The sequence below is a fragment of the Cyanidioschyzon merolae genome, chromosome 14, assembly GCF_000091205.1.
Source record: "Cyanidioschyzon merolae strain 10D DNA, chromosome 14, complete genome".
Classification (NCBI taxonomy): domain Eukaryota; phylum Rhodophyta; class Bangiophyceae; order Cyanidiales; family Cyanidiaceae; genus Cyanidioschyzon; species Cyanidioschyzon merolae.
The window spans coordinates 511,130-534,201 of NC_010140.1; the positions used below are offsets into that span (position 1 = coordinate 511,130).

Genomic DNA, 23,072 nt, shown 5'->3' on the forward strand with positions numbered 1-23,072 from the left:
CACGCACGCATGCACGGTACGCCATGCGTGCCGTCCGGATTTCGAATTCGATTCCCGCCATGCTGCCATGTCCGAAGCGCTTACGTCACGCGGCAGCATTCTATCTGGGTACCTTTACAGCGCTTTGACTGGTTGCAGCGGGTGACCTGTTTGTTCCTTGCGGAACATGGCTTGTGTTCAAGGCACGTTTGGTTACCGTTCCGGAACGAATGAGGGATCCGCGGCGAGCGAGCAGATCTGCTGTTTTGCCGGAGAGGCGGCTGTTGTGCTCAGCGCGCTGCAGCAGGCGCTGCGCGATCGGCTGCTGAGACAGGCTGAAACGATAACGGACTCGGGGCCGCAGGCTGCAGGCGTCGGTGCTAGTGCGGTGCCGGAAGGGCTCGGGCACGACGTTGCTGGTCGAGTAGCTGCGCAGCTTGACCTTGGTGATCTCGATCCTGAGCAGCGGCGTTTGTTTTTGGAACGTTTGGTGGAGCACCAGCGGCGGTTTGTGCAGTATGCGCAAAGAGAGTTAAGCGAGAAAGTTGCGAAGATTCAGTCAGTCTATCCTTACCTATGCCACGAGGAGTGTGTTGCTGCGATGAACCTGATATCTGAAGAGCGCAGGGAGCTTGACGACAACATTGCCGTGCTCGGCGTGGAGGATGAGGCCGTGACTCGTCTTGCGGATCGCGGTTTCGAGTTGGTGGTGCGACAGGAGGTCGCTTTCCGGTATATGAAGGAGGTCTCCGCTGCGGCAGCGAGTGGAGGTGCCCTAGCACCAGGACCACCTCTCGATGCGAGAGCCGGCGGGAGCGGTATGAGGCGCAAGCCGTCCAACCGGGGAACATCGAGGAAGTCGAACAGCGAGCTCATGCTCGAAGGGGTTCGCATCGGGCGCAGGCAAGATGGTCGCTTATGCCTGGACGAGGCTCTGCGAAGGATGCAGCAAACGGGGAGCTTTGATGGCTGGAGTGAGGCTCGGATCAAAGCTTGGCTCAACAAGGATGCGAATCCGAATGCGTATTATTACCGATTTAACGACCCTGGAGAAGAGCAGCGAAACGGCAAGTGGACCAAGCAGGAACACGAGCGCTTCATGCAGCGACTGAAAGAATGCCACATCGGAGAGAACTACGAGTGGGGAATCTTCTCGATGGCACTGCCTGGGCGGGTCGGGTACCAGTGCAGCAACTATTACCGCACTCTCCTCAAGAGGGGCATTGTGAAAGATGATAACTACTACTTCAACGAGAAGGGTGAACCCAAGTTTCGTTTCAAAACCAAGAGCGGTGTCCAGTTGACGTCAGACGAAAACGGAACTAGCTGTGCCGTTTCCAATGCTGCCAGAGTCGCTACGAAACGCAGCGGCCAGCGCCGCCTGGCGAAGCGAAAACAATCTCTCTGGGACTCGGACGATTCGGACTCTGCCGCCGATGACGACGAGACTGAATACGTTCCGAACCATGCCGTGTCTGCGCAGTCTGTTCGCCGCTCGGCGCGGTCGCGAAGGATAGTCAACTACGCCGATGTGGAGGACGGGGCGCCTGCAAATGCTGGCGAAATGGAGATGCATCCGGATGGTACCGCTGCTGTTGGGTCCGGCACGAACCCTAAGCGATCGCGACGGGATACGGAATCAGGTGCTCCGAACAATGAGTTACGGATGATATCCCAAGTTACCGCATCTGCCTCAGATTCTGGCGAATCATCTTTGCGCTCGAGTTTGAAAGACAGTTCGACGCCGTCCGAGTATTCAGACAAGGCCGGAGCTCTGTGCGAACTCAATGGGAACGAATTCCGTTCGAGATCTCATGCACGAGATTCGGACAACCCGCTTCCCGACTTTATCGATGTCATTACAATGGAGCCCGTACGTCGACCAGCGATATCCCCATCGGGGCACGTATTAGGCTATTTAACCTGGAGGCGACTTCTTCAGCAACACCCCCGAAACACATGTCCATTCACGAAGAAGCCACTTCGACTTGCTGACTTGACGCTGCTCACGCATGAAAACATCCACGAGTACACACACCGCATTGTTGGTCGATGAAACATCTAGCACCTGAGATCTTGGATCTCTCGCTCAAGACCTGCAATCGTTCTCTCTAGGATGCGTTTCTCACTTCGACGCAAACGCACAGAGAGTCGCTGCTTGCGCGAGAGAAGCTGCGCCATGGACTTGTCTTTGAGCGCAGCATCGTCTTCATCGGCGGAAGTCGGATACGCTTGAAGCGCAATCTTACACGCTTGGAGCAGAGCGCTCTTCGCTGCGATTTCATTTTCTCGATTTACCGGTTGCGCGACATCGATCTGCTCGAGATCCGAATATCCCGCCGCATCTTGTTCGGTAAGCGAGGCGAATCGCAAAAGCTGCATAAGTTCCAGCGGATATCGGTCAGCGTACAGGGGGAAGCATTCCGGCTTATCCGGATCGCGCCCACAAGCTAAAAGAAACGATCGTTTCCGGTCGAGAAGCCCAGCACCCGCGGCCTCTGATCCGGAGAGTGACACGCAGACCTCAACTGAGTTGTATGGGTTGCGGTCCGATACGAAGCCGTAGAGCAAAAGAAGCTCAGCATTGGATTTTTGACCGTAGGAAACATACACTTGTTCGAATTTGTCGTAAAAGCGGTCTGCATATGCAACGACTTCTCGCTGGGCGTCTTCGCGATAATGGGAAGAGTCTGTGTTCGCGACTGCGCCGGCATCGTCGCTATTCGGGGCCAGGAATCGTTGCCACCATTGACCGCGCTTTTGTTTCGAGGAAGCGCGAAAAGCGTACGGGAACGCTGCGGTGCGGGCATCAATAAACGAAACGCAGAACGCCGAATGATTCGCAAGGTCCGCGTATGGAACCAGCGCGAGCATACCATTCTCCGCCGGAAGTGAAACCGCCCTTGAGAACAAGACTCCGAAAGCCCAGAGGAAACGCTCCAGGCGAAAGGCACCCTCTAAATCAAAGATATGCGGATGTCGTCGATACAAACGTTCGCACGCTTCTGCATATTCCCGCTCGACTTTGGATCGGAGTGCGCGAGCGGACAATAGCGTTGGGCTTCCCTGCAACCACTGCATCTCGTCCTCTGCCCAGAGCCAAAGGGCATCCAGTGGATCCATCGACAGGGACTCGGCAGGCTCTGCCCCTTTGAATTCCCACGGCACGGGTGGCAGGATGTCGAGGTAAGGTCCCCAGAAGGAGCCTGGCCCTCGTCCACTCTTTTTCCATGACTCGTCAAGCCCTCTTTCATAGAGAAGAAGTGTAGCAAGCGCAAAAAACTCCTCCTCGTCTGCAAGCTCGGGAACATTGAGGGCGGCGAACCGCCGCACTGCGACATCCTTTGTGAAGCACAGATGAAACGGAACTTGAAAGAGAACTTCGCCGGCCTGGATGTCGCGACGAGCAAGGAAACCGCGTCCAGCCGGCTCGCTTTCGATTAGCGTCTGCTCTGCGACAACGAGCGGATGCGATGCTCGCCCCCAGGTCGCCTTATCTGACACAAAAACCTCGTTCGCAGCGAGCCATTTAACAAAGGCCTCCAGGCGCGAACTCGTCTTGCTCGCTCCGGGCATCTCTGCAACAGCTCGAAGCTCTCTGCGCCATCGCTTGCTTCGAGCAGCCCTAAAGAACTCCGTGGGTCTCGAGTGCCTCCCCGCAGAGAAGCGCGCCCTGTCGTTGCTCCGCCAAAGCGAAGAGCGTTGCTGTATGCCAACTATGCTGCTCCCGTGGCAGCCACCCGCTGGTGCAAATGCGCACACCATACCACTAACAGACAGCAAAACGCTGTGAAACGAGTCCTAATCGTTTACAATAACAGGGAGCTGCCGCAGTTGCGAACGCTTCCACTCGTGCAACAACCTCCAGCGTCGAAAAAAGTACTGTGTGCACCTCCAGGCGATGAATCGCGTCACGACTGAACCGCAGCGCGGCTGCTGGAAAAAACAGCCGCGCACTATTTTACCGATACAGCGTGGTCGCTCGTGCATCTGCGCATAACTGGGATGCATGTACCACCGACATGGAGGACGTCAATCGAGTCTAAACGTCGTGCTCTGAGAGGCTGCATGTTATGGCTTGCACGGGCATCCAGCGGCGATCCGGTGCATAACGAGCGTCAGTCGCGTTCTGATAGGCGATGAAGCACTCCATCCACTTCCTGCTCGGTCAGGACCCGGAAGCGCTTCTTCTCTTTGGTCACGATGGCAATTTCCAGGTCGGAGGGCTTGAGCTCGGCGCTCGTGACGGACTGAAGTGCGCCGATCGCAAGCTCCAGCGTCTCGTCGTCCGAGAGCGGTATGTCGCAGAGTGGTGCACCGTATCCTGCCTGCACCGCAGCTCCTGATACGGCAAGCCGATCGCGCTGCTCTTCACTGAGCTCTTCTTGTTTCTCTCGCAACCGTTTCTCCAGCCAATTCTGGGCCTCAACATCTTTCGCCCCGGCGGCACATGCGCGGTATCCGATGCAGTAGCCGGCTGGATCAACCTTATAGAGACGTGGTCCACTGTAGCCGCCCTCGTGATCATCCCAGCCCAGGAAGAGCAGCGTCACCCCAAGCGGGCGCATATACGCGTGCTGTGTGTACACCTGGTTGATGTCCGCAAGCCGCGTCGCCAGATACGACACGGGCGCCTCGTAGCCGTTCTCGTAGCGAAACTCCGAGGCCTCCGCACGAAGTCGTTGAACCTGCGCTCTTCCGTCTGTAGCCAGGCCAGCAAACACCACACCGTGCTGCTCCGATATTCGCGCAGCGCTCGACACCGAGTCCGGCTCCACAAGACGATCCGGCAGCTTCCGCTGAACTGCCACACACACACACTGCGTGCCCCGAACTGCAACCGCCGTTGTGCCCGGTAGCTTCACCGCCTTGAAGGCGTATTCTACTTGGAACAGCCGTCCTTCAGGTGAAAACACGGTTATATGCCGGTCATAGCCGGCACTAGTCCCGCGACTCATCACGCGTTTTACGTCTTCCACTATGAAGCGGGCCTCGTGCAACTGTAGCTGAAGTTCGCAGCGGCGTAGTGCACGAGACATCCGCGCTGAATCTTCGCCATGACGATTTCTGATGACAAAACGTTCACATTGACCATGGATCGCAGGGTGCGAGATGGATATTGGCATTCTGGAAAACGTTCATCATGCTGGATCCTACCTCCGATATCCATTACTTAAACTTCTTCTCGAATTTACTGGTCGCTTCACACGATCCATCGAGCGCCGAGTGCCTGTTTTGAGCTCCAGCTAAAGCGCCCAAACCGCCAATGCTGAAGCAGCACGGAGACAGAACAGCTTTGCCATGCTACAGAGGGCATCGGCTCGAGAAGTGTTTCATCCGACACGGGGTCGAGATTCATTATCATTCTGGGAGCCTGCAAGCTGTGCTGATAGATCTACTGCCTGCGGCAGCGGGAAGCGATTTACAAGGAGTCCAGTGCGACCGATGCGACGCCCAAACGCACCCTACCTGCCCCTTATCCAAGAATAAAATACGTTGCGGACGAGCAGCTCAAGACGCTCCACTGCACCTGCCACCGAGGGTAGCATGAAGCACCAGTCCGGCAGACTCAGCCGGCTCGCGGGACTTTCCGACTAGAATGTAAAAGTTCGACAATATGGAAACCTATTCCCCGTTCAACGTTTATCCTAGAGGGGAACGAAATTGTTATCTTGGCGCTAGTTAGTGGTCAGTTTCTGTTCTTTGTTCTATAGAGCGCAGTCGATATGCGTACATACAAATCTGGCATGCATGAGACACGAGGCGCATCTCGCCGTTGAAAGGAAACACGATCCTTACCACTAGTTGACTTGTTGCTCTATTGGGCATGTTGCATTTGCGTTGAAGTCGTAGCAAAGAAAGTTTTCAGTTCAATCGTATTTCAAACCGCAAGCAAGCATATTCTAGTGTTTTTCGGTGTTTATAACAGAAGTGTTCGAAGCGGGTTCGTTTTCAAAAAAAAAGAAAAGTTATCGAAATGGAAAGGGAGGACCCTGGAGGGCCAGTATCGCTGGTTGGCGGAAGAAACCAAAAGCATGACGGAGCAAAGAGGTACAAGAGAAGACGAGGAAGCATAAGGGGGAGACCCGACGTTAATGGCTGCACGAAAGACGACACCACGACAAGAAGTTGGTGAAAGCCTGTCTTCTGAGACATATCAAGAGCCCGTACTACCAAAAGTTGCAAAAGGCTGTCAGAAAGCCTGTCAAGTCGTACTCCACGAGTGTGGGTGACGTTTCTTTAAGACTGATGCGTATGGCGAGAGATCTGTATCGCGAATTGCTGCACATGGAAAGATTCGGGTTCCGTAAGAGTTTTTCAACAGGATCTTCACCAGCTACCTGATGGCTGGAACAGGGAAAACGTCTTGGAGAGACGAGCGAGTGCACGTCCTCCAGGAAAACTTCGCGGAGTACCGCTTCAACGGTACGTCATACAAGGATGACTCGCATATTTACGAATACGGGGTGATGAAGTACCTCACGAACCTGAAGAACCACATGATCGTGCGCCTCGAACGCTTCATGGTACGCTCTTTCTTTGCACTCTACCCGGGACTGTCTCGCAAAGGGATATGGGCCATCATCCACGGTATCACGAAAGATCGTCATCATGAACAGTAGATAGAATTCATCGACAAGAAGAAATCACACAGGAGAAAGAATCAGGGTTATGTAATATGTGTGGCTATTCAAGAGCACCGTTCGGTCCTGGAGCTTGTCAACCCACAGTGGGAGTATCAGATATGAAAAAAGATGAAGAAAGATGTCATCTCCTCATCCTGCGCTATGTCGTGTTTTTGAATCGAGAACTCGAACGCAAGGCAGAGATGGATCAGGATATGGAAGAAAATGAAGCGTCGGTGGAACGGAATGCTATGCCTTTGAAGAAGATCTTCTATGTCGTTCCGCTATGCAACACCAAGTCACATTTTGTGACGATCGACTCCAGAATCTTTTACGGCGTCATGAAGGAGATCCGCTCGGAGTTCGATGTAAGCAGGTAGGAGTTCACTGGCAAAAACTGGGAGACGTACTGGAAGAATACCTTCCATTTCAAACGTCTCAAAACGAGCAAGCAAGGGCTATTCACGGAGATCACCGAAACCGATGGAGTATCCATTTGCGCACACTATAGTCGCTTGAAGGCGGATCGTCCTATTGTGTTTTCGGCTTCGCCCTCGCTGAAGCATGAAGATGAGAGGGAAGCAGGCCATAAGACGAAGGAGATGCAAGAGAACGACTCCCTGGTCAGCGCAGATCCTGGGAACACGAATATCATAACCATCGCGGCACGCAAGTGTCGGGAAGATGGTATCGACGGCAACTTACGTCACAAAGACATGCGTCTTTTGAAGTTCTCAAGAGCGAGATACTACCGAGAATCGGGAATAATGAATTGGAGGAGGAAAAGTGAGAAATGGAATGCAGGAGTGAGGGAGCAACTGGAAGCGATCAGCCAGGTGACTAGCCATGGGGCGGACTTCAAAGCTTACCTAGAGTTCATAGAAACTCAAGCTGCTCATTACGAGGAGCTGCGGAAAGAGTACACAAAGCCCCCGCGGGCTCGTCTGCTTATGAACTTGTACTGTGGGTAGCAGCGTGCATTTGCCAAACTTTTCAATCAGATGAGCACCCTCAAGGAGGTCAAGAGTCAAAGACTCGTAGTAGCTTATGGAGCACGGCGCTGGAGGCCCAACAGAAGAGCATACCAGCTCTATCAACGAGAGCGTACAAGGAGTGCGCCATTCGTTTCGTCACGGTACCGATAGATGAGTTTCGAACGACCTATGTGCACCACGAGCTGGGGTGCCTGCTCCAGAGGATCGAGATGCAGTGAAGGCAGCGGAGCCCTGAGGATATAGAAAAGTACGGAGAGCTCACAGAGAAGGATGTGGAGTAGAGAGCACGAGTTCGAGGACGACTTGCCCCAGAGAGTACAACCAGCGGCGGCAATAAACGCATGGATTTTGTGAAGCTTGAATTGAACACCTCCCTCAATGGCAGACGATGTGTGGTATTGAAGACGAGACCCGCCGAGCTGACGCGATCCAACTTTGTGGGCAGCCTGTCAGGTTCGAACCGTACAAGGGAAAGCCAATGCCGATGGCAAGGCGCCGGCCAAAATAGGCGGGAGGCGTCTGCAGGTGGTTGTGTATATATAGACTCTCTCGTCGGTATGTATTCGCCATGACGATGAGAATCAACAGCACTTCTCCCTGCGATTCGCTTGGCTACAGGAGCGGTAGTTTGAGGAACTTTGGAGATGAAGATAGTTGGAAATAAAGGGAGCAATGGCATCCGAGGTGGCGCCAAATTTATCATGGCTACTGAATGAAGGATTTGTGCAGTCTGCGGATGCTGGTGGATGCGGCTGCTCGTGGTAGCACAGTTGAAACGAAGTTCAGCTGTACAGCGACGGCGCATCGGCCTCGAGTCCCGTCATTCGTGCAAGGCTTCAAGCTTTCAGAGCTCGAATTCGAAAATGATTACTAGGTCCCAGTGATCCCTGTTTTTATGTGACGGGCCTATCGGTGAAGACGACAACGCATAGCGGCTTCAGCTGACTGTCCGCCTGCGCTGCCAACAACCTGTTGCAGGCGCCTGTTACGTGCGAGCAACGTTCTCGTTGAGATTGCGGGCGATCTTTCACCAGCGGTAAGCAGGGCGTTGCGTCTCCTGTGTTGCAAGCTCGCCATGTCCAGCGGGTTCTGAGACAGAGCACTGGCTGCATAGCGCTGCAGTTGAGAGACGGAACCTGTCTCAAGTTGATCGCGTGCGCCTTAGCGCTGTACCGCAGGCAATGCAGTTGGAGTATTTGTCGCCCGGTAGCTGGCGACAGCCGCAGCATTTGTCCCGAGCTCGTTGCACCGGCGAGATGCGCACCCCAAAACTCGTGCGCTAGATTAGGATTTCGCACTTGTTTCGATCACTCCACTCTGGAAACAAGGAGTGCGAAAGCAGGTAACACAAGAAGGTCTTTGTAATGTGTCATGATCGATGCGTGGAATGTACACAGGCATGCGAGCTCGGGCATGCCTGGTGATTCTAACCGGTTTCTTAGTCTGAATCCGAAGCAGAGCTTTCGCTATCGTCGTCCCCTTCATCGTCCGCGGGCACCTCTCGGTTACGCAGCTCCAACTCTTCCATGAGATTCGACAGCAGGCGATCATCGCGCTCGCTCACGACGCGGGGAGCAACTTTCACTACGCATTTGCCCCGACGGGCTTCAATCTCATTGCGGATGACTTCGATGACCTTCGCAAGCGCTTCCAGGCCTTCTTGCCGCTGTAGCGCACTCGTTGTGAGTATGTACGTTGGCGGCGCTAACAGACGAATTTTCACGGAATTCGACGTCTGCGTGATGCACTCAGTGCCAAGGCGCAATGCCTCTTTGATAGCGTCGATACCCTCAAAGTCGAAACAAGTGACATCAATATCGGCTCTAATTTTCGTCGCCTGCGGAGTAAGCTTTCGACGAATGCTCTTCAGTAGCTCCTCCTTCTCCTCGGGACCAATATCCAGAGAGCCCAGCACCGAAGATACGTTCGCCTCGACGGCCACGGGGTTGTCAATGTTCCCGTCGGCCACCATGAGGCGAAAGGCGTCGAACGCATGGCCATATTTGCGGTAGAGCGGCCAACCTACGCGCTTGTAAAGATCTTCTAGGTCTACTCCAACAGATTCAGCAGTGTGCCGCATGATCGAGTGCACAGTGCGCGACTTGGACCATTTTTCCTCCATTTTCTGCACGTCCTCGGGAGAGACGCGCCGCTTGCTTAAGTCGATGTATCCCTTCTCCTGATCAACACGTACAACCATACAAACCTCCTGCCTGCCAACACGAAGAAGCCGGTTGATCGAACGTATTCTTCGCCTTGAAACTTCACTCAGCATAATCATGCCTTGGCAGTCTGCGTACTCGGGGAGTGTCACGTACGCGCCCATTTCTTGGATGTCTCGCACAACTGCTATTACGAGATCGTCGGGGTCTGGAAAGGGATTCTCGTACATACGACATTGCAGATTCACCATCCTGGACGTAGCCTGAGCCTCGAACCCAAGCTCTGTGGCCTTTGTTCCTATGCTCGTCCGTTTGCAGGCTGTCTCGAATGCGACGACCGCTTATACGCAGCGCAGCGGGAGCTGGACTGTATTGATATGTAGGAATATGTACTTATGCGAATACTTCATGACAAGAGTAAAAGAAGTTGGACACAAGCAATGCGCATCGACGGCTTGCGAGCGATGTACTCGACCCTCGTTCACAAAAAATGCAGCACTGAACTGCTCGCTCTGATCATGTATTTCGAAATTTTCCATAATTTTTTGGATGAGCAGCCTCAAACTTCGCAGCAGATCAATAGGGACGTACTGACTCAAACGCGGATTGAGGAAACTCACCCGTCTTTTCAATGTGGCCTCTTCGATCACTTGCCACTGAATTTCGTTACGTCACGGGAATTAAGATGATTCGAATTACCCCAAAAAAGGTCCCTGTAATAAAGGATAGCATTACCCGTTTCATACGCACAAGCCTCCACTCCTCGCCTTTTTACGTATAGATGCTCAAATCACGTGTTGTTTTAATTTGCGACTTTTTCATCGCAACTCGTGTGCGCTGCCACTCGAGCCGCAGTATTGGCGACACAAAACAGTGAACGCTGTCCCTTGACGTCTTCAGCACATGCTCATGCCGAAAGTTCTCTGAAATTTTCATGTCAAGTAATTGATTACTTTCGAGAAACACTTACTCCTCACTTCGTGGCTCTCGACAAAACGGCATTCGACAGCAGCATACTACTTCAAATGGGATCTGCTTCCACAAGATTCTGCGTCTTCCTACTACAAGGAATATGGTCATAGACGGTGCTTGCAGTCATTGCGGCAATCCCTTGCACTGAAGAGCTCGCCACCGCATCAGTAGAAGAGGATTAGACGAGTCGAAATTTCCCGACTTGATATCGAATCTGTATTGTGCTTCCGTTGTTATTTTTACTATGGAAAACATCGCGTCCGAAAAGTAGTCTGTTGAATGTAACAGTGTGCACCTGTGTGAGCAGGGGACAGAGTAGTTGTCGAAGGGATCGCGCAGAAGCAGCTCGTCCTTGTAGGGTGCGGCACTGGTGGCTGAAACGGAGGAGGTCATAGAGGGATGTCCCCTGTACACGTCAAGGGCGTATACTGACATGAAGTAAACGTTCATGCGCCACCGGTCGACGCTCGGAAGATGAGATCTGGTGAACATATGTGTACAACTCACCACAGCAATGCATCAGCGCTGCGAAGGGTGCGTCATAGCTGTATCCATAGAAGATGAAAATGGCAAGAAATGCATAGATTCTTACTTCCGCATGTACGTGAATTGTGCCGGCAATATCGGACAGCGATTAAACCAGGACCTGAACGCTGGCATCAACCTCCTTTAAGCACTGACAACGGAGCTCGAGGGTAAGGATAGGCCGGCATTTTTGAATCCAGATACAAGAGAGAGGAAAATGAAGCAGACTCAGAAAAAGCACGAATGGTTTGTGTTGATGGCAAAGGGAAGAAAACAAAACATTAGAATGCACGCCTGAGCTACCTAGGAAGGAATGTTCCCGCTTCGTGTGTCATGGTTGTATTCGTCGCTCATTTGCGTTGCAGTTGGAGTTCAAGACGCCCACGGTGCGCCTTGTTGCTGCCAAAATGAGTTGAACCGCGAGCCACTGACCTAAACAATAGACCTGGGAATGCAATGGCGAGCGCTGGACTTCTGGGTGTGCCGCTCGACTGGAGCGCTTGGGGCATGCGCCACGCAAGCGCGCATCATCGACGGGGCGGCACTTTGTTCACTGGGTATTAGAAGTGTTGCAGCTTTCCGCTATAGGTCCGGTGAGGAAGCCACGACGCCCTTAAACGTTGAAGTGCAGTCCAAGAGGCGGAGATGTGAGCACAGGTGCTAGCGTGTTCAGAAGAAACTGGGCCCCGGCGCTAACCTTCCGGGACGCGGTAGACGTCCATCGCGACGAGCATCCGATCCGCATGGACTCGACCAAGACAACATATAGCGCAGCGGTCTGAAAAACGCGTTCTGGATCCCCATGCACTGTAATGCCGTGTGAGAATCTCGGGCGAACCGATGTCTCTACTTGTGAATCAGAATATATGCGCCCTTAGATTGGTACTGGGGTTGCAATTCGTCGGCAGAAAGTGACGCTTTCGCCCCAGAGATGCACTGCAACCAATAATGCGACTCTAGTGGAGTCGCTTTTTCTCTGCATGACGACTGCAGCAGCGGCGGAGAATCCAATGTTGCAGCAAGCGCCCGCTATTGGCTAGGTACAAGGAGAGTTGACGGATGAATCGAAGCGCGTTCCGCCGACCGCCTTTGAATGATGGATAGCTATCTAGTGTATGAGCAGTACAGAAGGATATGGGAAGCAGCAGCCTGGAAAAGTACTTTATCGAACAATGGTTCGTTGAACGCTGGTACCCGTCCGGCGATGCGTAGGATACCGCATGACTGAATCGCCGAAAGAATATATGTTGTTGTCATTCTCCTCCCTTTTCTTTGTGAACTGCGGGTTCGTCCGTCTTGGAGAATCCCACACACAGGTCAAGCATTTCTCCAGACTCAAGTCTCTTTCGGCGAAACAAATACGAGTGCTGTCTATGTTAGGAGTTCGCGTTTCAGTGCGATATCAAAAATGTTCTAGTCAAGTGGCGACGATTTGACACAGAAACCTGCTTTATTCTTTCTCCATACGTGTCTCCTCAATACCTTTCATGTCAAGGGCATGAAACTTCAAATCCTCTGACTAGATTGATAGTACTTGCGAGAGAACACATGCGGTTGAATGAATTTACGAATTGGCAATCTTGTGTGCAGTGTGCGATGAGCTCTACTCGGGATGAAAGCCCTTCAGGATAGGGACCCTGAGATGCGCAGCTCATCCACCTGCTGCCCACAGAATGACTGACTTAAAGAGGTGAGGCAGTTTTTCGCAAGATAGCGATGGCTGCATATAGTCCTTCCAGGATCTTCCTCCAATCTATAGGAAACATTCCCTTTGTTGGACACAGGCGAGAAACACAGATAAAAGAAAAAGGGTCTGATCATACACGCATACCGGAACTCATTCGTCTAGATACACCAATGCAAGCACCAGAGAACGCCATCTACTTCTTCTATCATTCGGCTTTGCGCACTTCGTCGGCCAATGAAGGCTTCGGTTCCGCCGTTTGAACTGACCACGGGACACGGCCCGGTACCTGGTCTTCAACAGAATCGTCCACACCGTCGTTCGCATGGGCATCGCTTGCGCTTAATATATCTGTACGGCTCTGCACCTGGGATTCGACAAGGTTCGGTAACTCTCCACCGCGGACTGCCTCTCGTCTCTTGGGTGCAACGCTCGAAACCGGTCGCTCTGGCAACGATGGACCGATTCGAGGGCGCAAACCCGCCACAGCACCTCCGTCGGGGCGGCTTCTGCCAAACCCCACAGTTAGCGAATCCTCAGCTCGAGCGCTTGGCGTATCTTCCACCGAGAGCGTCCCGGGTGCATCGGTCGCATGCCATGCAGAGCCGCTGGCTCTATCTGTCTCGAGCTGCCACGGCGTCTCTATCTCAAGCGAAACTTGATCATTGTCGAATGGAGCTGTTGTGTCATGTTGCCGCAGCCAGTGCTCAATCTCGTCGCGACGAATACTCTGTTGGAGGATTTTCATTGCCCTCTCCGTAAGCAGACCCGCACCAGTGCGCCCTGGCCCGGCCATGGGAGCGTCTTCATTCGCGGCAAGTTCCGGCGACGACGCTCCGTCCGCAAGTTCGCCAGACTCCGCGGCCGTACTTGAGTAGTTTGGGCTGCTGCCAACGAGCTCCAGGGACTGCTTCGCATCCTGGAGAATGAAGCGAATCTCGTTCGCCATAGCAGAGCGTGGGCCAAGAGCAAGCAGGTCCTCCAGGCAGTACGTGCCGGTGCGCTGGGCTCCATAGTAAGCCCCTATCAAGGTGCCACACGTCACGAGGACGCCTCTCCTCCAGGCGGGGGCTCGATCCGCTCTAGTCACTCTGGAAGCAGCGCTGTGCGGAAGTGTTTGTGATCCCTCAGGATGCGGTCCGGCATCGGCAGCAGGGCCGCTGCTCGGAGACCCACCGGTTTCGCCGAATCCCGACCTGCCTAGCGAGTCAGGCGCGACAGACCCAGAGGATCTACTCTGCCAACCCCCGCCGTTTCTGCCAAGTGGACTCTGGCGCCATAGGTTAAACCGCAGGAGGCCAAGAGCGCCCCAGCTTGTGCTCAACGGCCGCGAAAGGAAAAGCCACGCTATTACGGCCGCTGCTCCTCCTCCGAAAAAGGCGCTTCGTAGCGCTTTCGAGCGACACTTTTCCAAGGTCTCACGCTCCTCTGGACTGGGAGAATACTTGTTCCTGATTATTCGCGCCTGCAGCTCAGCGTAAACCAGCTGCTCGACGGCGCCCATACAAGCTGTCGACAACTCACGATAGCAGCGACACGATACTCCTCTGCGCCAGCGTCAGGTATAAAAATGGAACGCTGTATTTCCGTTACGTTTATGCATGTCGCGTTTTCCGTGCATTTTTAGATACATAGCCTTGGCATTGGAAACGCAGGTATATGTGCTTACAGATTCATACGAAGTTCTAGGATTCTCGGTTGTGTTCTCAGAGTGGCCCCTTCGACACTGCAGCTGGAATTCGATTCGTCACCCTGGTTCAAGATGATTCACGATAGCATCGAACAAGGGTTCATAAAATAACCGATGTATTATATGATGCTTTTGTGTAGGCTTCAACTCTTCTCCTTTGCTTATGTGCAGCACGCACAGATAACAACTTCTGCAAGCTTTTTACCTTTTCGTTTGAAGGGAGCACGTTGATGCAGCCACTCCTGCCAATAGATTGACGAGGAAACCTATGAATTGACCTAGTCCCTTGACGATATTTTCACGAGATCATCCCGAACGTTCAATGCATTCATCACGCCAAAAAAATTGATTCCTTTCAAAACACGGATGCTCCGATCTGTATCGTCACCTGTGATTTTTGGAATTCGACATTTGCTTGATTCCAGTCTGGGGATATGATCCCAAACGCTCCCTGTCTCTTCTGGTTGAGTGGATAAGAGTGTTGGACTTTGACTTGATTCACAGCAGTGATTGCTTTCCGAGGCGAGTGCGTCACCGTCTCTCATATCGGTAGCGTCGACGAACCGAAAATTCTCGAGTTGTTCTCAAGCCCTGGTTTTCCATCATGTACTCGTTCAGTAATCGACAATATCGCATTCCACAAATCCACTATCGACAAGAACAGCGGACGTTTCCGCGTTCAGCATACAGATTGGTCGCCAAGGGGATCCTTTTGAAGAAACCCGTGAGCGCAGGATGCGACACCGATAGCGGAAACGGTGGAAGGAATCGAGGGTAGTCTGCTAAAGCCTTCGACGCCATATATTTGACGATGAAGCAAGCGTTCGCTCGCCACAGTGCGAAGCTTGGAGCAGGATCTTTGGTGAATACATATGGGAACACCTGTCGACCGTCAACTGTCAACGCTGCGAACAGCTAACCGGGGGATGCATCCAATGAAGATGCAATTGGAGAGTGAAGCGCATATCGCAATTTCCGCCTGCGCAGGAAATATACCGACAACAGCTGGAAACAACTCCATTGGGAATTTAAGGCTGCCATGAACATGCTTTCAGTGCAGAAAATGGAGCTGGAGGTGAAGCAGAGGACGGTGTATTTAGAGCCTTGAATAAGGAAGAAGAAAAGGAATCAGTCGCAGACAAGGCCCATAGATACTTTCGTTGATGACAATGGGAGGAGGCCCAAACTTTAGAATGTATGCCCGAGTGAGCGTAATGGGGTGCTTCGAATTAATTCTGAAATAGGCATCTAGGGCCGTCCTTTCCATGAGATCAAATCGATGATGGACCGAACGAGCGACACAAAATGGGATCCACTTCGGTGCCTGTGTTCTCCGAGAGAGCGTGATCGGTAGCCTCCTGAGGTCCATTTCAACGCTCTCATTTCCATGCAGCATGATCCAGCCGCATCACAGGGATCCCCTAAAGCGCGTTGGTGTTCATGACATTTTATCGATGGACCTACCTGGGATCCCCTGCACTGCGCATTGATGTTCATGACATTTTAGCGATGGACCTCCCTGGGATCCCCTGCAGTGCGCTTTCGATGATCTGCTGCGGAAGGCTTGCTCTCCGGGCTAGACCCCGGCAGGCTGCGATTTCGGTATCATGTAAGATCTATGAACCTTAACGGTTCCCCCTGGATGTGTGCGAGATACCAGAGCAATCATCTGAGATCATGGTTCCTTGTGCTATACTGAAGCCTATGCGAAACTCCAGTGGATGATGTCCCCGGAAAATAGAAACCAAATCGCTGCGAAGCAGAAAAATCGACATGGCGCGAACGCAGACAAGCGATTCGAACAGACTGCACAAGCCAGACTCGACTCGCTATGTGGCTTCGTACGGTCCGCGGCAAAGCGAATCGCCGGCAGCATGAACAGCAACTAGCGCCTCAGCAGACGGAATCTGCACTCTTGAATGCACTTACCGTGCGGGACGAAGGTGAGCGGGGAGTTTCGAAACAGGGGACAGCCACGGCGGACCCTAGCGACGCGGAGCGTCAACTGCGGCTTGCGCTTGCAGCCTCTCAGCAGGAAGTATCCGTGCTGCAACGGGTCCTTCGCGATATGGAGATAGACCAGTCTAGAAAAGTGGCTTCTGCTCGGCATACCTGGCGCCCTGGAGAGTCGCGAGCACCCGACAGTAGGCGTTCGGGTCGCGAGGAGCTGCGCGCGGTGACGCTGGAACTTCAGGAGCTGCGCGAGCGAAACGCACAACTCGAGAGGGAAATCGAGCGCGCTCATAGCAAAGACGGGCAGCTCGTACAGCGGACCTCCGATGACGGCTATGTTCGCCAGATGCGGGCGCGCCTGCGGCAGAAGGAGGCTATTATGGAGGCCGAACGAGAACGTTTCCAGTGCCTTGAGCGCGAGCACCGACAGCTCCAGAAAGAGACCCTGGCATTGCAACAGGACACCGAGCTCCTTTTGAATGAATACGAATCAGCCCAGCAGATCATTCTTTCGTTGCGGAAAGAGCTGAAACACTACGCTCTGCAGGAGCAGCACCAATCGATACCTGAGGCCCGCAAGCGAGACGCACCCGCACAACAGCTCAAAGCGGGAGGTCCACATGAAAGAGGCAAAGCTCACGCACTTAAGGATTTCGCGCAACAGGAGGTAGGTTCAGCTAGCGTTTTAGATCATATGATGCAACCGATGCTGGAGAAGGAGTTCGGAGAAGAGTGCATTCGTTGCGAGCGGTGTGGTGCGCGCATGCGGCTTCCGGTGTGCAATATCCGGAGTGCTGGTGCCACCGCGGATGTTCCGACAAGAGATACGACACAGACTGGAGCACACAACAAGTTCTCGCAGGAGGCTCCAAGTGAGCAGAAAGAGAATCCGCAAGGTCAGTGCCCAGAAGCGGGATCTTCTCTGGGTCCGCAGGATATCCGGAGTTGTTCCGCAACGGATCCGACGCCACCGCCACCGCCACCGCCACCACCACCGCCAACATCCCTGGGTGCACAGGCTGGACGATTGAGCGGGCAAGAGGTGGAAAGTGCAGGGGGTCCGCCGCCACCGCCACCACCGCCGCCACCGCCACCACCGCCGCCACCGCCGCCACCGCTGCATGATGCTCCCAAAAGCATACAGAATGAAGAAAAACATTTCGTACGAAAGTCGGGTTCTATGGATGCGCTCCAACCGCGAAAACCGCCCATCCATCCCCGGGTGGAAATGCGGAGTTTCTTCTGGAAGCGCATTATTCTACCGGCTAGCAGCTCTAGCAGATCTTCCAATGATCAAGCAGCGAACAAACCAGATGAGACGATCTGGTCCCAGATTCACGAAGTACCTTTCGATCTCGATGAATTTGAGAGTCTTTTTGCTCGCAAACCACCCAGCAAAAATAAGCAAGCAGTCATTCCAGGAAATGGGTCAGAGAAGACGATGCCACTCCAGGGCAATCGGGATCAACGTTCCCGAGCATTGGACCAGTCTTCGGTGTTGTTGGAGCACTCGGGCTTGTTGAATGCATCGTCCTCTGGTACTGGATCGCGACGGACTGCCGCAGATGAGCCCGCTCTTTTGGATCCGAAGCGAGCGCATCTTATAGGCTTGCTCACTGCATCGCTGCCGCCTATAGAGCGCGTCAAAGAGGCCTTGCTGCGTATGGACGAGCAGGCTCTCAGTCGTGGAGATTGCGATGCGCTAATGAAAATCATTCCAACGGACGAGGAGGCATCCAGGTTGTTGCAGGTCCATCCGGGCCGTGCTCTGAACAAAACCGAGCAGTATCTGCGGGAGCTCGCGAGACTCAGGTCTGCTCCGATCCGACTACGGGCCCTGATCTACCGGCAGTCATTTGAGGAGCGCGCTGAACAGATTCTAGCACCACTGGAGACCATTCAAACGGCATGTCGTTCCATTCGCTCTTCCGATGCGTTGCGGACGATTCTAGCGGTTATGCTTTCGCTGGGAAACTACATGAACGGCGGCACCAGTCGCGGGCAAGCCGACGGGTTCGAGTTGATATCCGCTCTCGACAAGCTCGGAGACACCAAGGCGCTTGATGGCCAAATGACGCTTCTGACTTACGTTGCGTGCATCTGTGGGCGATTTTTTGCCGAAGAACGACCACCAAATGATTCTCGCGGCGAGCAGCGCAGGGCAGGGCAGCGCACAAACACCGATGGCGAGTGCAAAGCTCTTTCATCGTTGGAGAAACTCCAGCGTTCGTGCCGCGCTGCCGCGCGGGAGTCGCTCAAAGACGTTCAGACTGAGGTAGCTGGAATGCGAACTGAACTGGAGGCTCTTCTTGATTCGATCCATTTGGCGGTCAACGACACTAAACAGTGTCCTCGAGGCAGCTCAGATGCTCACGAAAACAGTCAACTCGCACATTGCATGGAAGCGTTCGCGCGGGAAGCCCGAGAGGCGCTCCATGATATTCAGGAAACGGTGCGACTGGCTGTTCAGGAGTACCAACGTACCCTCCGCTTTCTGGGTTACAGCTCTGCAGAGGCCCAGTCCATCCAACCGGAGGAATTCTTTGGACCGCTCAGTCGTTTTCTGGAGAGGTTTCGAAATTGCCTCGGTGGGCGCCTCACCAGGAAAGAAGCCGTAACAGGCAGGTAAGCCATGTGGTTCAGCGCGATCCATCTCCGCAGTAGCAATGCTCGCTGCTGAGCGGCGTTCACTCGTATTGTTTTCGTTTTTCTTTAGACAAGAGCGTAATCCTTTGGATGCACAGCGTTCCATGAGGAATCTCGGTACATGCCTTGAATCCTCCCTTGCAAACATCGTACAGGGCGAGCGCCGCAGCAGCAGCGCCCGTCAACGCCTCCATTTCCACTCCAGTCTTAGCAGTTGCCGAAACCTGGACGCGTATTCTAACGCTGAGTGTCTGAGGATCGGGGTCCAGCTCCACGTTGACCATGTCGAGGGGTAGCGCCGGGTGACACAGCGGGACGAGCGTGCTCGTTTGCTTTGCTCCTTGAATCCCGGCGAGTCGCGCGACAGCAAAAGCGTCCCCCTTGGGAAGCGCGCCTTGGAGCAGAGCAGTGAAGACGCCTTGGTCGCCGATATTCAGGCTCGCTTCTGCCTGGGCCTTTCTAAAACAGGCTTCCTTAGTACTAATATCCACCATGCGCGCTTCTCCGCGCTCATTCAGGTGAGAGAGCACCGAATAACGCCTCAGGCTTTGTCGCAAGGAGCCGAACGTCCCTGCGAACGCCCAGTGCCGGAGCATACTAGTCGAGGTTTTCGATCAGTTTCCGCAGTGCAAGTGCCTGCCAGCAAAGTCCTCCGCCCCTACCCAATCTGGCTTCTCGGTCAGGCCAAGGGCGACACAGAACCCGATACTCCAGGCAGCTGGCAAGCTTCTCAGCCAGGTTTCTTCCAGCAGTGTAAGTCCGTAGCGCCGGGTAACGGTCCTTTGGTCGCCGCTGCTCGCGTTACGCTAGGGGAGCACGCACCAACTGGCAAGTATACCAGCGGTACGCACCGCAGAAAGTGTGCGCCGTTGTTTTTGATCGACCCGCTCTGTGATGGATCGGACTGACCAGACGAAGCTCTCTATGCTACGCGTCAAGCTCCGTCTCTGTAGCTAACTTCGAATAAAGCGCATCCAAGAAAAACGAATCTGGCGGGGAAACTCACAAGTCGCAGATCGAAAGCATGTATTCTGGACGGCGCTCGGGGTGCAGTACCATTTGCATAGAGCATCGCATGCTCAACGTGCCGAGCCGTACACCTAGGCTCTGCAGCAGGCTTTATTGCTCGTTCAGCAGCACAAGTGCATCCACTTGCTTCGTGCGAGGAGGGAGCATCCCTCACGCATAGAGCGGCGTTTGAGCGCATGATGCGGTGCTAACTTATAGCGCGTCACCGCTTCACAGGATACCGTATAGGAGCATGACACGGGTGCATCCCTGCTCATGAGACTGACTTTACTGACTCGTGTCCGTGCTGGTCGCTGATTTGCGGCAAGCATCCCACTGACAAGGGTTCTTCGAGTTTTTCTCCATCGAATGTCGATGGATATTGATAGCGCCTTTCTGTGGTGTGGTGCGAGACGAGGTGCAAACTCGGCCTGTCCCCTTTAAACTGGGGGCGTTTTCGTGGACCTATGAATTTGGAACCTCCGGAGACGGGTATCTAGATGAAATAGGCAACTGAAGGATGTGACGCGACGCGACGCGACGCGACGCCACAAAGATATGAGCATCCGTCCTCAGCCCTCATGTGCTTTATGCGGCCGCTGGAGATCCGCTTTTGCGATAAGGCATTTCGGAACCTTTTCATCGTATTCGAGTTGAGCCTGTATTATGCACGTGTTGTTCGTGCCCGCCTGGAGATACACACATGTGTTGGCAGAAACGAGGAGTGCTTGTACCAAATGCCCTGAACGGAGCGACGCACCGCCTGATCCTCTACAGCTTTGTTCAGGTACAAGCACTCCTGCGTTTACGCCAACACATGCACAGCTGCTCTGCATGCGTGGCATCAGGGATTTGCGGTGAGTCAGACGCAGACCCCCGGTGTCAAGAGGCGCTCGCAGGGCAAGCTAATCCTTCCGGGGCTGAGCTCTGGTACCATCGCGCGGTCGTAAACGCGGATGCCTCTGCGTCCAGGGTCTTCTCAGAAGACGATCATTCAACTAGGTCTCTTTCTCAGTGCCTGTCGTCGCCACGTTCATGTTACGGAAGCGTTCCCTGAAGGCACGCTCCATTGCGCGGACCTGATGAGACCGCGGCTCTCAAGCATAGAGGATAGTGCTCGATGCAGTTCAAGCTGTTCCTGGAAGCTCAGGTCCGCGATATAGGCAAGTAAGTTTCCCACGTCTGGTGCCGAGACACTAACCGCGTTGAGTCGGTACACAAAAGTGAAAGCGCCCATGAGAAGCTGGCAGTCCATGCGGTCCGTTACTCCACCATGGCCGGGAATCAGGTCCGCGAAATCCTTCACTCGGAAGGCCCGCTTAACGCCTGAGGCAAAGAATCCCCCAAATGGCCCCAAAGTCGAGGCAAATGCCGCTAGCACCATCCCATGAATGATGATCGGTTTGATCAACAGAACGTCACGCTTGAGAAACGGTCGAGCCCAGCTGGGAACCGCAAAAGGCTGGGGAAGAAACGTCGGCGGGACACTGCAGTGGAGCGGTGGATCCGGCCGAAGGATATCGCAATCGCCAAAATCAGTCTTGGGACAGACCATGTACTCAAAGCGTGAGAGGTGATGGGTGAGCAGAATACCGGCAACGAAAGTGAAAATGGCGCCCCCGATGTAGCCCTCCCAGGTTTTTTTCGGCGACAGCGCGGTCAATCGTGTGCGGCCGAAAAAGAACCCCACACAATAGGACATGATATCGTTAGTGATGATCATCAGTGCCGGCAGCAGAAACCAGATGAGACCCTCTTTGATGTTGAAGATGATGAAGTTCGCCTGCGCAACGACCACTAAAAGCAGCATAAGCATACGAGCGAACTCATTCAGCTGGTGGCGATAGCATCCCGGGCGGAGTGAGAGCACAAACATCATGAAGCCGATAAGGAAGAGCCAAAACGAGACGAACGTATGGTGCATGAGTAAGAATACGAGCGGTCGCTTTGTCATGAACGCGAATCTCTTGTCGTAAAAGTGACTCAGCGTGCGTTTCCCGTAAATGAAGTACATCGCACTAAGCAGGAACCATGTATTGATCGTCCGAAAGAGCGGAATGCGGCGTTTGCTGGCCTGCAGATATCCAATGGAAAGCACTTCCTTCGCAATGAGTGCTTGCAGCACAAAGACCATCAAGGCAACTTTCTGGTGCCCCAGGTAGACAATGCGAGTGAAAATCGTGAGCATGACGAGCGTAAAAACCGCTCTGACTGCAAAAGAGCGCAGTTTCTGAAGTAACCCGTCGCTTTTCGCGCGGACTTCCCTAAGGCTGTGTCCTCCGCGCAAACCCTGGAGGGCAGTGCTTCCGTCGCCGGTTGCTGTGTCGACTGGTCGGCTCCGAACGCGCCTCTGCTCCCAGGGGAGCGCCTGTCTGCGGAGGCTGCCAGGAGGCGTGCTTTCGCCAGCTTCCCAAGCGTGTTCAGCAGTACGTGTGTGCAACTTGCGTGCCGAATAAGGTGTTTCGACTTCCGGCTGGCGCCTGTGCTCGTTCGTTTCGGCGGTGTCGTCCGTGTCCGAGCCGCTCGTCGTGTCCGGCTCCGTTTCTGAGCAGATGTGCAGACTCTGGTTTACGAAAGCTTTCGGCACCTGGGACAGCTCCTTTCTGCCATTTCGTGTTCGACGAGCTTCCATGCCAGCAGCGTCCGGTCCTCCGCTGCGCATCTCGTGAGTTCCGTACCAAAAGCAGGCAGCTCCCAAGTGCCCAGTCGCCGTAGGGCGATCAGTCCGCCACCTTTGTCAGAGGCCAAGCCGCTGGCTCGTGTTCTCTCGTAGCCAGCGGAGCGCCTACAGCGTTTCCTAGCAGGGCACCGAGCGTCCTGAACGTCTCCGCA

At 53.9% G+C, this 23,072-nt stretch overlaps 8 protein-coding genes and 1 non-coding gene across 9 annotated transcripts, besides 1 other annotated feature; 3 read left to right on the forward strand and 6 right to left on the reverse strand.

Moving 5' to 3' along the window:
• Positions 1-166: 166 nt before the first annotated feature.
• CYME_CMN206C (hypothetical protein) lies at positions 167-2,035 on the forward strand (the record flags this gene model as incomplete). The annotated part of the gene is made up of 1 exon (XM_005537285.1): positions 167-2,035. One exon carries the CDS (start codon positions 167-169, stop codon positions 2,033-2,035), a length of 1,869 nt encoding a protein of 622 aa, XP_005537342.1.
• A 5-nt stretch (positions 2,036-2,040) lies between these two features.
• Positions 2,041-3,744, reverse strand: CYME_CMN207C (similar to ribulose-1,5 bisphosphate carboxylase/oxygenase large subunit N-methyltransferase, chloroplast precursor; the record flags this gene model as incomplete). The annotated part of the gene is made up of 1 exon (XM_005537286.1): positions 2,041-3,744. The coding sequence occupies one exon, from the start codon at positions 3,742-3,744 to the stop codon at positions 2,041-2,043; it is 1,704 nt and encodes a 567-aa protein (XP_005537343.1).
• A 353-nt stretch (positions 3,745-4,097) lies between these two features.
• On the reverse strand, positions 4,098-4,937 carry CYME_CMN208C (20S core proteasome subunit alpha 1; the record flags this gene model as incomplete). The annotated part of the gene is made up of 1 exon (XM_005537287.1): positions 4,098-4,937. One exon carries the CDS (start codon positions 4,935-4,937, stop codon positions 4,098-4,100), a length of 840 nt encoding a protein of 279 aa, XP_005537344.1.
• A 319-nt stretch (positions 4,938-5,256) lies between these two features.
• Positions 5,257-7,790: a sequence feature (repetitive element).
• A 1,248-nt stretch (positions 7,791-9,038) lies between these two features.
• Positions 9,039-10,013, reverse strand: CYME_CMN210C (eukaryotic translation initiation factor eIF-2 alpha subunit; the record flags this gene model as incomplete). Its single annotated transcript, XM_005537288.1, has 1 exon — positions 9,039-10,013. The coding sequence occupies one exon, from the start codon at positions 10,011-10,013 to the stop codon at positions 9,039-9,041; it is 975 nt and encodes a 324-aa protein (XP_005537345.1).
• A 3,138-nt stretch (positions 10,014-13,151) lies between these two features.
• Positions 13,152-14,447, reverse strand: CYME_CMN211C (hypothetical protein; the record flags this gene model as incomplete). Its single annotated transcript, XM_005537289.1, has 1 exon — positions 13,152-14,447. One exon carries the CDS (start codon positions 14,445-14,447, stop codon positions 13,152-13,154), a length of 1,296 nt encoding a protein of 431 aa, XP_005537346.1.
• Positions 14,448-16,464: 2,017 nt separating this feature from the next.
• Positions 16,465-19,215, forward strand: CYME_CMN212C (similar to diaphanous-related formin; the record flags this gene model as incomplete). Its single annotated transcript, XM_005537290.1, has 1 exon — positions 16,465-19,215. One exon carries the CDS (start codon positions 16,465-16,467, stop codon positions 19,213-19,215), a length of 2,751 nt encoding a protein of 916 aa, XP_005537347.1.
• Positions 19,216-19,273: 58 nt separating this feature from the next.
• CYME_CMN213C (similar to molybdenum cofactor biosynthesis protein C) lies at positions 19,274-19,828 on the reverse strand (the record flags this gene model as incomplete). The annotated part of the gene is made up of 1 exon (XM_005537291.1): positions 19,274-19,828. The coding sequence occupies one exon, from the start codon at positions 19,826-19,828 to the stop codon at positions 19,274-19,276; it is 555 nt and encodes a 184-aa protein (XP_005537348.1).
• Positions 19,465-21,199, forward strand: CYME_CMN214T. Its single transcript, XR_002461480.1, has one exon. It is a non-coding gene; the product is annotated as a hypothetical transcript (transcript).
• A 74-nt stretch (positions 21,200-21,273) lies between these two features.
• Positions 21,274-22,902, reverse strand: CYME_CMN215C (phosphatidate cytidylyltransferase; the record flags this gene model as incomplete). Its single annotated transcript, XM_005537292.1, has 1 exon — positions 21,274-22,902. One exon carries the CDS (start codon positions 22,900-22,902, stop codon positions 21,274-21,276), a length of 1,629 nt encoding a protein of 542 aa, XP_005537349.1.
• Positions 22,903-23,072: the final 170 nt, after the last annotated feature.